At 40.0% G+C, this 13,945-nt stretch overlaps 3 protein-coding genes across 5 annotated transcripts; all 3 read right to left on the bottom strand.

The window, feature by feature from the left end:
• Positions 1-1,500: 1,500 nt before the first annotated feature.
• On the bottom strand, positions 1,501-5,215 carry LOC148766096 (uncharacterized). The gene is made up of 3 exons (XM_088812161.1): positions 3,236-5,215; positions 2,603-3,096; positions 1,501-2,513 (listed from the first exon to the last, which is right to left on the bottom strand). The coding sequence occupies exons 1-3, from the start codon at positions 4,107-4,109 to the stop codon at positions 1,728-1,730; spliced, it is 2,154 nt and encodes a 717-aa protein (XP_088668287.1). The 5' UTR covers positions 4,110-5,215; the 3' UTR covers positions 1,501-1,727.
• A 1,191-nt stretch (positions 5,216-6,406) lies between these two features.
• LOC105969205 (xylan glycosyltransferase MUCI21) lies at positions 6,407-8,465 on the bottom strand. 2 transcript variants are annotated; one of them, XM_012993956.2, is made up of 3 exons: positions 8,084-8,465; positions 7,825-7,941; positions 6,407-7,733 (listed from the first exon to the last, which is right to left on the bottom strand). In XM_012993956.2, exons 1-3 carry the CDS (start codon positions 8,172-8,174, stop codon positions 6,580-6,582), a joined length of 1,362 nt encoding a protein of 453 aa, XP_012849410.2. In that variant the 5' UTR covers positions 8,175-8,465; the 3' UTR covers positions 6,407-6,579. The 2 variants fall into 2 exon arrangements, with proteins under 2 accessions (XP_012849410.2, XP_012849409.2); XM_012993955.2 differs by having other exon boundaries at positions 8,060-8,403.
• Positions 8,466-10,234: 1,769 nt separating this feature from the next.
• On the bottom strand, positions 10,235-12,381 carry LOC105969206 (alpha-1,3-arabinosyltransferase XAT3). Of its 2 annotated transcripts, XM_088811859.1 has the most exons (4): positions 12,162-12,381; positions 11,964-12,084; positions 11,772-11,882; positions 10,235-11,683 (listed from the first exon to the last, which is right to left on the bottom strand). In XM_088811859.1, exons 2-4 carry the CDS (start codon positions 12,082-12,084, stop codon positions 10,518-10,520), a joined length of 1,398 nt encoding a protein of 465 aa, XP_088667985.1. In that variant the 5' UTR covers positions 12,162-12,381; the 3' UTR covers positions 10,235-10,517. The 2 variants fall into 2 exon arrangements, with proteins under 2 accessions (XP_088667985.1, XP_012849411.2); XM_012993957.2 differs by having other exon boundaries at positions 11,964-12,221.
• Between the last annotated feature and the right edge of the window lie 1,564 nt (positions 12,382-13,945).

Genomic DNA, 13,945 nt, shown 5'->3' with positions numbered 1-13,945 from the left:
GCGCTAAAACACACGGGAAAGTTGGAGGCTAATTGGGAAGGACCATACACAGTCACCAGGTGTTTGGCCGGCGGAGGATATGAGTTGGCAGACATCGACGGGAAGCCGTTACCTCGGGCTTGGAACATAATACATCTGAAACGCTTCTTCGCGTAAAAAAAAAAAAAAAAAAAAAAAAAAAAGAGATAAAGGAAATCGAGGCAATTACGCCAGCGAAATCGAGACACACCTTGTACAGGCAAAACAACCATTAATAAACATCCATTTTCCGATCTGGGCTAGGCCCCGTGGTTTTTTCTCTCCTTATTTGGAGGGTTTCCACGTTAAAAAAGTACTTGTGTTATTTACTTAAGTTATAACTGTGGCGTTAACTCGCGTGTTTCATGGTGGCATTAACTCGCGTGTTTCATTGTGGCGTTAACTCGCGTGTTTCATTGTGGCGTTAACTCGCGTGTTTTACTGTGGCGTTAACTCGCGTGTTTCATTGTGGCGTTAACTCGCGTGTTTTACTGTGGCGTTAACTCGCGTGTTTCATTGTGGCGTTAACTCGCGTGTTTCATTGTGGCGTTAACTCGCGTGTTTTACTGTGGCGTTAACTCGCGTGTTTCATTGTGGCGTTAACTCGCGTGTTTTACTGTGGCGTTAACTCGCGTGTTTCATTGTGGCGTTAACTCGCGTGTTTTACTGTGGCGTTAACTCGCGTGTTTCATTGTGGCGTTAACTCGCGTGTTTCATTGTGGCGTTAACTCGCGTGTTTTACTGTGGCGTTAACTCGCGTGTTTCATTGTGGCGTTAACTCGCGTGTTTTACTGTGGCGTTAACTCGCGTGTTTCATTGTGGCGTTAACTCGCGTGTTTCATTGTGGCGTTAACTCGCGTGTTTCATTGTGGCGTTAACTCGCGCGTTTTACTGTGGCGTTAACTCGCGTGTTTCATTGTGGCGTTAACTCGCGTGTTTCATTGTGGCGTTAACTCGCGTGTTTTACTGTGGCGTTAACTCGCGTGTTTCATTGTGGCGTTAACTCGCGTGTTTCATTGTGGCGTTAACTCGCGTGTTTCATTGTGGCGTTAACTCGCGCGTTTTACTGTGGCGTTAACTCGCGTGTTTCATTGTGGCGTTAACTCGCGTGTTTCATTGTGGCGTTAACTCGCGTGTTTCATTGTGGCGTTAATTCGCGCGTTTCATTGTGGCGTTAACTCGCGTGTCTCACTGTGGCGTTAACTCGCGTGTCTCATTGTGGCGTTAACTCGCGTGTTTTACTGTGGCGTTAACTCGCGTGCTTTACTGTGGCGTTAACTCGCGTGTTCTACTGTGGCGTTAACTCGCGTGTCTCATTGTGGCGTTAACTCGCGTGTTTTACTGTGGCGATTAACTCGCGTGTTTTACTGGGGCGTTAACTCGCGTGTTTCATTGTGGCGTTAACTCGCGTTTTCATAAGCAAAATATTATGAGTGGGTGCTAAGTTAAAATATAGGAATGGTACAAGATTGAACTAATGGATAAGCTTAAGAAGTAAACGCCACTGCAGATTAGTGGGGATATCGACAGACTAAGTCTGAAGTCCAGAATAACACAGGCATAAAAGCGAATAAAGACATTCCAAGCATATGGGAAAAACGGAGAAATTGTTAAGGACACAAGGCCAAAGGAAATAAGAGACGTAATGTTTAAAGAAATACATATTCAAAGTACAAAACATAAAAAATGGTTAAGTCTTTTTATGGTCTTCACTTCGGAACTGCTGCACCCGCTTCACTTCGATTCTCAGCATCCGGAGGGGGCGGCGGAACGAGGCTTGGCTGTGCCTCTTCGGAACTAACCACCGTTCCAAGGGCCCCAATGTCCCCGACAAAGTCCGTAATGGCTCCTTGACGGGTAAACTCTTCAACGAGACCCTGGTAAACCGGCCTCCACCATTCCAAGTTAGGATCCTCATTAACATCCCCCTCAAAACCCGGGATCACGTCATCGGGAAGGTCTTCGGCCAGTTCACTTTCCACCAACGGGAACTCGATGCCGGCGCCACATAACCTCTTTCGAACGGCTGCAACCGCCGAGGAGAAGAAAAAACGAGCCAACCCCGAAGCTTCTCGGGTGAAGGTAGTCGAACGCCATAACCGGTGAAAGAAACGACGAACGAACTCCTCGATAAAACGGAGACCTTCGGGCGACCCCGGGAACAATCTCTGTCCTTCTTTCACCCCCTCGGCGAAATTAGTAGAGGCCTGAACCCCGGCTGCATACAGCTCGTTGGAAAGTCCTTTGGCTTTTTCTTCTAGGCTGGCGACGTGAGAGCCCAGGGAGTCTTTCTCCGCCTGTAAGATCTTCTCCCTCTCCTGCAACCTCTTCACCTCGGAGAACAGCCCTTCCTTCGACGATTCAGACATCGCCAAACTTTCCTTCAGGCCTCGAACTTCCTTTCGAAGTTGAGTCACCTCCTTCTTTTGGTTATCGTATGCCTCACGCGAGACATCATCCCACCCCAAGGGACCCGAGAAAGCGATGGCGAATTGCTACATGTTCAAAGAGTTCAAACAAGGTTAGCCTTGGATAAAAATATGAAGCTAAGGAATTGGTTCGAATAATCCGAAATCAGACAAACCTGCGTAATGTTGTGAAGAAGTAGCTCGAGACGGTCGCCTTTACTCATCTGCCCGAAATGGGCAATGTCGGTGGGAAAGGCCAAAGACCGACATGCGGCAATGGCGTTCTCCGCGTTTTGGCAAAGATGAAGCCCAAAACCGGCAGGCAAAGACGATCCAGCCGCCCCAAGGGCCAGGTCAGTTCTCCGCTTCTTCGGAGCGGTTTCTTTTTCCACCGTTTCTTCGGTCGGAGGAGGAGGTGGCGACGAGGCCAGAACTATGGCGGAAGACCGCCGGGGAGGTTCGGAATCCTCAATCCGTGGTCCACTTCGGGCGCGAGGAGGTGCGGCGTTTTTCTTGGGAGGCCTGGGTCTTAAAGATCCCTCCTCCGAGGAGTGCTTTTCAGATTCAGCGACCAGAGGGCGCTGGAACTCGGATGCTTCGAACCCAGGCTCCGGCTCGGAAGGACGAGTGGCCGGTTTGTCGCCTCGAAACATCCTCTTCATCCTTAAATCTGCCCACAAAATTGGGAAAATAGGATAAGTAAATGAGGCGCAGAACAAATATACAAGGAACTAATAAGACGACGGAAATACGTATCCGAGATAACACAATAAACCGGGATAAAAGACATGTATCGCAATCAAACCCACCTAAATCTTCCCGGGTTAGGGAGTACGTGCCGTTGTCGTGAAAATAGAAGTGGCGAAGCATCGGCGGAAAGCTAGTGAGGCTATCCGGGACGCCGTAGCTCGGTTGAAAGTGGGTTATCATTTTTAATAAACATTCGTCAATCGCCAAAGGTTTCCCCCTCTTCTTCTCGGGCAGGGTGGCGAGCCAAGGACACAAATAGGGGGTGTCAACAGGGTTCCTAGCAAAGAAATAGTGACCTTGCCACCCATCGGTTTTGTTAGGTGGCATCAGTATTTTGAAACCCGGACGGGCCGAGATGGAGATATGGAAGGGACTCGAATTCTTTAAAACCATGATGCTTCGAAAGCGAGCTGGTGTGGGAATCACCCCCGACCAGGCGCACAGCATGCGAAATCCGGTCATGATGATTATAGCGTGAGGATGGAATTGGTTGAGGGATACATTACATAGTTGGGCGATTTCAGAGAACCAAGGCGAGATAGGGAAAGAAAGACCAAAGTAGAACTGCTCGGAAAACCAGGTACTAAAGCCTAAAGGAGGGTTTAGAGGGCGATCATCTCGCGAGGGCAGAATTAACTCGACATCGGTAGGGAGGCCTATGTCACGAACTAAGTTAGCTAGATCTACTTCGCTCAAGGTACTAGGTCCCCACTGGTCATCCGGATCTCGTCCTTCAGATAAGGAAGGAGAACCACTCCTCGCAGAAGACGAAACCTCTTTTCTGCCCCTTTTCTTGGGCCGTTCTAAGAGCTTGCCCGAAGGGGAGAAGTAGGGTCCTTCCTCTGACGAAGAAGAAATAGAAAAGGCGGGGTTTTCACCCCCCTCCGGAGAGGGCATCTTTTGGCCGAAAGGATCAGGCGAACGGGCAGACATTATCAATTCGAAGAGTAAAGGCGGGGGTAATAAAAGATGGGGGGAAAGAAGTAGTACCTTTGTCGAAGAAGAAAACAAGCACGGATAGGAAAGAACTTGGTTCTCGAGAAGCAAAGTCGCCGGAGGTAAACAAGGATAGGGGAAGCGTAGAGGTGAAGAAGAGGAAAAAATTCTGAAAATTCGTGGAAGTCAGATACTTATAGGAGGAGGAAAAGTGGAAACCCTGATCACAACCGTTTATTCGGACGGGCGAGATTCAAAGTAGGTCGCCTCGAATTCGGCGCAAGAAGTGTCGATTGGACTCCCCTAGTAATGACCTAGGAAAGAGAAAAAAGCAATCATAACCGCCCACCCGAACGGACAAGATTTAATGCAGACTACCTCGAACCTAGCACAAAAAGCGCTGATGGAAATCTTCTCATGATGACCTAGGGAACTTGAACCGACCACGCGGGGTGTCAGAGCAATTAAGGAAAGGGAAAGGAAGAGGGGCTGCGTATGCCGACGTAAATCTAAATCGAAGTGCGAACTGATGCCTCGTACTCCGTACTTATAAAACGAGGTAAAGAAAAGCCGACTTGTTTTATAAGTAAGGAGTAGGGGGGAGTAGTTGATACGGGCTTGTTTGACAATTAACAAATAAACATAAGCCCATTAGGATAAGCCCAATACGATAGGCCCATAATGAAGAACCCATGATGTCTTAGCTCGGTACCGTGAGCGAAGTCGTCGTATGGCGCGAACTCCGGAACTACGTGGGAGTACCTTAACTCGCTAGCCTAATACCAAAACAAGGTAAGGCGAGCCCAGGACAATACAGGCCCAAGATACATGACTTGGGGGAAAAGAGAAACCCTAAAAAAGGAAAGCCTTGGAGGCCAAGCTTTCCTCATCTATAAATAAGAGAATCAACACACACACAAGGGGATGGGATTTTTTACACTAATCATTATTATATTGCATATACATTTTCTCTTCTATTCCGATCACTGACTTGATCGTCGGAGCTTTCTCGCCGGGAACCCCTCCCGGCGTTGCAGGTTTATTCACCCGGAGTACGGACGGAGCTGGCTTGAGGAAGACGAAGACCTACGGACCAAATCAAAACGGAAGAATGTTGCCGACGAAAAAACAGGCGAAAAGCAATAGGATGACGAGAAAGAAAGTTACGGGAGTTGCACCTAGGAGCAGCCTTCTCCTACACTTCTCCATACAGAAGTTGCTGTTTCACTCCATGGGAAAGAACAGTGGTGTTTAGGTAAACAAATTAGTCAACTCATTCTAGGTTTTCGGTCTCTTCCTCGATTTCCTTAATTAATCCTTGATTCGTTTATTAATTAATGTAAATTAGTACTACAATATATCATATATGTGTCTACTGAGTTGGAGGTAAGAGCAAGTCTTGAGGTAAATAATAACCCAAGAGTTGTTTAATGTTTTTAATTATTTTTTAAGCATCTTATTTGAAATCAAAATCTGACATGGTTCAAGTTGCAATGAGCACCTGTTGAATACACCTTACAGTTACCACCAATTAGTTATAGAACGACTGATAGCGTCTGATATACTTGTAGGATTTTCTGGGTATCATGGAGAAACTTGATTTTTTTTTTCTTCGCCACACGGTAAACGAAATTCAAATATTTTGATGTTGTTCCGTGTTTTTTTTTTTCAATTGTTGCTGCTTAGTAAAAAAAATGTATGAAATTTGATAAAGAATATATCAAATATAAATTAATAAAAATACTATTTGTGTACCTACAATTAGTACTGATGACATATTATATTACTGCCAGTTAGTTCATATTGAGAAAATTACATTACAACCCTTTGCTTCATTTGACTAAATCAATGGAGTACATATAGTCAAACTCTTAGAGTTATATCCTATTTTTTTTTTTTTTGATAATGCAGGAACCCGCAGCCAACAATATAGGTGCACTGGGTAAACCTACACTCTCGTATAATAGCTTGCAAACCATACGAGAGATGTAAACCACACTAGGCTAACCATGTGTGACAAGCTCGACCTAGCGACCGTTGGCAAGGGGATTCGAACTTGGGTCAATTGACCCAAGCTCTCTTGCTCCAACCGCTAGGCCACCCTTGCGGGTGAGTTATATCCTATTTTTACCACCCGAATAAACTACACTCTCATGCAATAACCTGTAAACTATATTGCTGATCGGGCCGGGTCAAATACTAATTATACACAGCATGCACAAACTCATGTTAGTGATATTCAAACTGTCTACTCAATGCTAGAGGAAGAAAGATAACTTGTCTTAATATCGAGGTAACGAATTACAAAAATACCCCAAAACCATGATTCTGAAAACTCCATAGTTTGTACAATTATAATATTATATAAAGAAAAAATGTTAACATAAAAAAATTGCCCGCCCTGATATATGCTTTATGAATAATTTAAAAAAATAAAATTGAAAAAAAATAATGAAACCCCGGTTTTTTAGAGAGGTGAATCTCCGGTAACAAGACTCATGGCTTCAACCATGGTCTCCCTGAACCGGTCAATATTAATTCTTACATTCTGACCGTTCAGATAAACCTCCTTCCCGGCTTGAACCGGTAACTTTTTCGGGTCGGTAATAGCCGAATGGTTTCTGCTTCCGAATATCTTTATCAACGAGCTCTCCTCCGGTTCAATTTTGTACCTCAAATAACGGACCCCCATTTCTCGGGCCGGGTTACCGTAATACGTCGCCGCCGCCCATTCCAGCCCGATTAGGTCCACCTGCACCATCACCGCCCCGTCGGGGAGGAACAGCTCGTTCGTCAGCCCCGCGCCGTGCGCTCCGACGAACACGCTGCACGAGTTAATCATACTGGAGAACACGTTTAAGTTCGATATGACCTTCGATCGGGCGACGACGATTACTCGGAACCCTAAATCCCTAATCATGGAAACGACGTCGTCTTCGTTGATGATCCTTCTCGTTGTTCTCCGCGATAGGAACATCACCGTCGGAGTTCCGATCTGTGACACGTGGCTGTACTTCAGGGACAGCGATTCCCTGAGGAACTGCCGGAATTGCTTCATCGACTGCCCCGTCGGAATTTCGGCGGGGTTCAGGGAGAGGTGGCCGTGGAATTTCAGCCCGACTACCGCTCCGGGGAAGCAGTGGACGCTCCGATTCAGCGACGGATTCACGATTTCGTGTTTCGTTAGCCTGGAAATTGCGTCGCCGTACTTTTTCATAAACGACGGGCGGTAATCCTCTACGACGAACACAGCCCTGGATTTGAACTGCCTGGTGGTGATGAAGAGAGGGATGAGTATTTCGTTGATTTCGTGGAACACGTTACCGATGAAGCCGCTCGTCGAGAACACCACCGCCGGAGATTCGTGCGTGTACTCGCAGGGCGGTGAGGTGATGTTTCCCTGCAGTATTTTCACCGGAGTAACGCTTTGGAGAAGAACTTCGTCTTCTTGTCGTGCGTACGGACGAATCACCGTTTCCTCTTGTACGGATCGGTTATCGGGAACGAAAATCGACATTGTTGTTGTGTCGATTCGCAGAGGTTTATTAGCTACGCAGTGTTTGGAGTATATTTCAGTGTTGCAAGCAAAGCCTGTTGCTTTGAAACTCTTCTGATCTTCATCTGTTACATTTTATATAATTACATATTATATATAATGAATAAAAAGGAAATTTTCATTAATTACACGAAATTTGGAAGCTAACTAAATTACCTTTCACTAATCTCGAAAGAAGATAATCGAGTGATTCTTGTTTTGCGACTGCGTTCGTGATATCTCTTCTACTGCTGCTAAGGAATTTAGTTTCGGGACCGGAGATATAATGAAATCCTGCAAGTTCCGAAAAAATCGAAACAAAATTAAATAATTACAAACTCATTGAGTTCAATATTGATATATACAATGATGATGATGAAATAATTAAACATGTAGCAAAAAGCAACCGTACGTTGCTCGATTCGAATATTGTTACCCCATAAAAGATCGATATAGATCAAAGGTAGAATAAGCAAGAAAATCCAGGGAGTTAGACGAAAAACCAGCTTCCTTGGCTCCTTCTCCATTGCTTTTTCACCTTGTGTGTATGTTCTTGCACATAATGCATTAATTCAACGATGGAAAAAATTGCTAAAATAAATAAAATATTAATTAATTTAATTACAAGCTGATGAGATGTCAAAAAAACAGTTTGTTTAATAATCTTCAATATTATTATTATTATTTTCTTCTAAAGAGGAGACTTTTACTAAGTTGCAGGATTGAGGCATATATTTAGTAAAATAAGTACAGCTCAAGATTCAAGAACATATTTTTTTTATTTAATATTTTTGTTTGTCTCGGATTAATGAGTCATTAATTATTAATTAATCTTTCTTGTACCTATATTAATCTACATATGCCAACTTGTGTAGAAACACTTAGGGGAAAAAGTAATCAAAGCCAATATAATACTTGAGGCTAGTGATGGAGTGATAGTAACATACAAAGCATAATACAAAACACATGCTTAACAATTATTTGAGGGCCTTTTAACCCTTATGCTAATTACAATTAATTAAAGTTTAATTGGAGTTAACAGGCGTTTAGTGTAACATAATGCCAAATTTTATAATCTATTTTGACAGCTATACGAGATCCATATAGTTAAATAAGACAACTCCCTCGGTTTTTGAATCTTCTATTTCAACAAATGTCGGTAATTAAAGAGGAATATTATTAGTAGTATTCGCTAATTAAGCTGTGGTCGTAATTATATTCCAATTTTTCTATTCTAATCCTGTTTTTGGAGCCGCCTGCCTTTTGTATTTTTTTTTTAATTAATAATTTGTAAAAAGAAGGAAAAATTAGAAAATTGGATTAGAGAATTAACAAGTGGAGATTTGTGAATTGACTAGCCTTTTTGGAAAGTTTTGTTCTGATTTCTTTTCATTAGACTTTGAATTTTCTTTTGGTCTTGAAAACTACATTCGCTGGATTATTGGGGGCAATGTTGTCAATATATCAAATGTATGAAAACTACCTATTTCTTGCGTGTTCTCTTAGCTTGTCAATAATAATAATAATAATAATAATAATAATAATAATAATAATAATAATAATAATAATAATAATAATAATAATAATAATAATAAAGAAAAAAAAGGTATTATGTCAATGAAGACCAGATTTGGATCGTAATCCGCACTTATTGAATTAATTTATAGTATTTATACACAGCTAGCTACATAAGTTTGTCTGATTTAAAAATTTCGAGGACACGTTTTCCTTAATTTGCGATGATTTTAATATAATTAAGAATCTAGACTTTTCTCTATCCTCAAGTCAATAATTTTGATGCCTCCCTCTTTGCCTCATAGTTCGTCTGTCTTTTTCACCTTTTTTTTTGTAATTTTCCTTTAAAAAAAAGAAAAATATTGTTGGGTTGGAATATAATGTTGGCATTTCGTGCAAGAAAACTATATTGACTATAATTTTGCTACTCTTTTATACTAAGATCAGATCATGATTAGATGCTTCACTCACCTCTATCAAATCCCAAAAATGTCTACTTGTTATTTTATGACATGTACATATAAATTTTAATTTTAATTTGTTTTTTTTTTCTTTTACGGTTTTTTTTTTAATGTAACAATAACTAGAAATTAGTCAATATGAAAAAGAAAAGGTATATGGACGATTACTGACATTCCAAGCAATGAATGTAAAAATTATACTATAATATAGATGAATATTGTCTTCATATTGTAGCAATCAAGACTCTACCTTTTTTTTTTCTTGACTTAATGCTTCAAGCTGGCATAAAATTACATGAATAGTGAAATTCAATTAATAAATACTCCATCTGTGTCCAATTAACTCTCGTTTTTAGCTTTAGGAAAGTATTCGAATGTCAATAAATGTGTCATGATTTTAGAAAAAAAAATGCATTAAAAAACTAAAATAGCCTTAATCATTTTAACAAGTATGAGTTAATATTTATAGTTGAATTAATAAAGTTAAAATATAAAGAAAAAAAATGCAGCATTGGAAATCCTAAGTGACAAATAATATCGAACATTTTTTTTTTCAAAGACAATTATTACGGAACGACAAATACAGTAACACTACGAAAACATAAATTAAAAAAAAAATATTCAACTTTCGTGAATAAATATCTAGATAGCAAAATTACTTGCTACAATAGCTACTAGCCATGCACAGTTAGTTACAAACCACTTTAACTTGCACACACTTGCCCAAAAAAAAAATGTAATGCCTCGAAATTTTGGAGGCAATACGTTTTCAATTACCCATCGTAGTTCGTATGTACACAAACAATAATATGGTTTTACTTTTTTACCCTCAGTAAATAAAATAAAAAAATTAACCTCTAATTAATTAATTAATTAATCAATCAATTAACTAATTTACTTACCTCCCCAATCAGTAATAATACTAAACGCCTCAACAAGCGTCTCCCTAAACCTCACCAAATTAAGCCTCACATTCTGCTGATCCAGGAACACCGTTCTCGCCGCTCTGTACCCTCCGTTCCTGTAAACGGAATCCGGGTCCGTCACAACGGTGCTATTCTCCCCGTACAGTTTCTGCAGCGAGCTCTCCCCCGCCTCTATTCTGTACCGCAAATACCTCACGCCCATCGCACGTGCGGTATTCCCGTAGTAAGTATCCGAACCCCACCCCGTTCCGAGAAGCTCCACCTGTATCATAACCCCGCCAGCTGGCAGGAATATCTCGTTCGTTAGCCCCGCGCCGTGCGCCCCCACCAGCACCCCGCACGAGTTGATCAGCTGCGAGAATCGCGTTAGATTGGACACGATTTTCGATCTCCTGATCACGATTATCTGGAACCCGATCTCCTTGATCAGAGCGATGAGTTCTTCCTCGTTCAGGAATCTCCGCGTGTTCGTGCGGGATAGGAGCATTAGCCTGGGTTTCGGTATTTGCGACACGTGCGAGAATTTCAGGTTGAATACTTGTCGGAGGAATTGCTTGAAATCGGGCATCGAATATCCGCCTGGAATCTCCGTTGAGTTCAGGGCGAGGTTGTCGTGGTATCTCAATCCGACGATTGACGCCGGGAAGCAGTGGGCGGCGGTTAGGTTATCGGCCGGGTTGATGACGTCATGTTCGGAGAGGTGGGATAAAACGACGCCGTATTTGTTGATGAAGGATTGCTTGTAGTCCTCGAGGATGAACTGCACGCGCGATTGGAAGTGCTTGGTCGTGATGTAGAGAGGGATGATTATCTCGTTCATCTCGTGGAAGATGTTCCCCGTGCTGGCGGAGGAGAAGATTACCGCCGGGACTTGGTGGTGGAAGTCGCACGCCGGCGGCGGGGCGGTGGTGTTTGTGGAGTATCGGACCATGTTGACTGGGGTGATGTCTTTGAGGGTTTCTTCTTGTCTCGCGTAGGGGCGGACCGCCACCGTTGGTTCGTCGCGATCGGACGGTACGTAGATCGTCATGTTGCTCACAAGAATCGTTACGGGCTTGCTTGACACGCATACGTACGAGTGGACGGATTTGTCGCACGCGAAACCCGTAGCATCGAGATTTCTCCGGTCTTCCCCTGTTTTTTTCCATGTTTTTCAAAATTTTAGCAATAAAATAAAAATTTTGTAAATTATTAGAGAGAGAGAAAAAAAAAAACCACATACCTCTAACTAATCTTGCCAAGTGAAACTTCATGAATTGTTGCTCCTCAATTGTTCTATTGATCGCTCTTCTGCCTCCGAAGCTGCTTTCCGATATCGAAAAATATTGCATCCCTGACAATTTTTGTATTCCGTAAGTTTAACAATTATACGAGCTACGAATTGAAAAAAAAGGGATATATATAAATATATTACATCGATCGAATGGAATTTTGTTCCCCAAGAAGAAATCGACGCCGAGGAAAAGCAGAGGAAGAGAAAGAAGGAGAAAAATTGGAGTGGCTCCAAAGACCAGCTTCTTAGGCTCTTTCTCCATCTTCATACAAAATAAATAATTAGCTAAAAAGTTTTATTTTTATTTCTGCATGTTAATGAAAGAGACGAATTAAGTACTGTGATGAAGCCTGCAATCTCTGAAGTGTGAACTATTATTCTCAGCTAATGATCTGTCATCATTTATTTAACTCCTCTCTCAACTTTCATGTTCCTTATTAATTAACCTGTTATTCTCTTCTGTTATTCTTGTGTTTTTTTTTTTAATAATTGTTATTATTTAATTAATTAATTAATTAATCATCCAACTATCTTTATTTTATTTTGACCAGTAAGAGTCGTCTTTGAACACTGGCTACACATTTTCTTTAGTAGCCAGCATTTCCGGGATTAATATAAAATAGTATTAAATAAAACTTCTTATCTTAATTTCAAGCTGCTTAAAAAAAAAAAATTACAGTCTTATTAATATTGGTAAAAATTCTGTTTACATTGCATTTTTAGCAGAAGAAGCTAATCCCATATCGATACATTTTTTCTAAAATTCGAGAAATTTAATTTTCTGAATTTTTTATATTATTGCTCATATTTGTATTATACATTAATAGTAATAAACACGAGCCCAACTCATGAGCTCTTGAACTATTACAAATTGAGCATATTTTTCCTACTACAATTGTTAGTGTCATATATTTAAATAAGTTAATCAAGCAAGTAATACTAATAAAATTTAATTAATTAAAAAGTTACAAATAATAACATGCATAACATAGAGTTTTTCTTATATATAAAAAAAAAGTCAAATAAATTAATCCCACCATGACCCAAAATTAGGTCCGTTACTGGCTAGATGGATGAGCAGCTAGTAGCTAGTGCCTTGACTTCTTCAATCCAATTTATTTTATTTGTTATATATATATATATAAAAAAAATCTATATATATTTTAATTTAGGCCATGTTCGTGCACAAGTATAAACATAAAATTAATTAAGGGATTTCAGAATTAAAAGTCAAAATTGTAATGCTTCAAAACTAGCAGAAACCACGTTAGTATCACATGAAGAAATTATAATTAATGCACATAATCAACACCCCGATTAGCAACTTTTTTCTGTTTATTTTTTATTTTTTATTTTTTATTTTTTATTTTTTATTTTTTATTTTTTATTTTTTATTTTTTGTTGTTACCTTGAATACGGAAGCAAATGTTTGGTATCACTACTGGCTGTATAGCTAAAAATGAAATCAGCTAATTAATTATACTAATTTAATCTACTAATAATTGGGCTGCTGAATGTTGACAGTAAACAAAACAAGCATGATTAATTGATGATTATTACTTCATTTTATTTTTCACTTTTTAATATAAAATTTTAAAAAAAAAATATTCTCCTATTTCACTTTCATTAAAATAATCAAACAAAAAATTGGCAGGCAACCTTCTTATATGTTGGGGGAACATACAAGAAGAAGAACTCTTTTATTTATTATTTTTTGGAATAGTTAGAATATCATATATAAGGCAAAAAAAATTAATTAAGGCCAGGGGTGCTGTTTAATTTGTTGATGTTAACATCGGCATGCTCTTTGTCATTATTATATTAATATACATATTTTAAATAAATTTAAGAATTTAATTTTCTTATTAATAGGCGTGACAGCTATGAGATTCTTAGCTTGATTAGTGGTATATGCTGTGATTTTTTTTTTTTAATTCAGATATATAATCAAATAATTTGCTTGATAATAATTGATAAATTTTGATTGCTAATCCCTTAAATGTAATTTTAAAAAATTATAATAATTCTTTAATGGAAATAAAAAATCGCATTCGACAAGAATAAATATTTCAATATGAAAAGTATATATTTTTCTAAAACAAGGAGTGGTGTCTGGTCATTAT

Source organism: Erythranthe guttata, chromosome 13 (genome assembly GCF_056151865.1).
Source record: "Erythranthe guttata isolate IM_541 chromosome 13, IM_541, whole genome shotgun sequence".
NCBI classification, from domain to species: domain Eukaryota; kingdom Viridiplantae; phylum Streptophyta; class Magnoliopsida; order Lamiales; family Phrymaceae; genus Erythranthe; species Erythranthe guttata.
The sequence above is the reverse complement of the archived record's forward strand: the minus strand, read 5'-3'. Positions and strand labels throughout refer to the sequence as shown.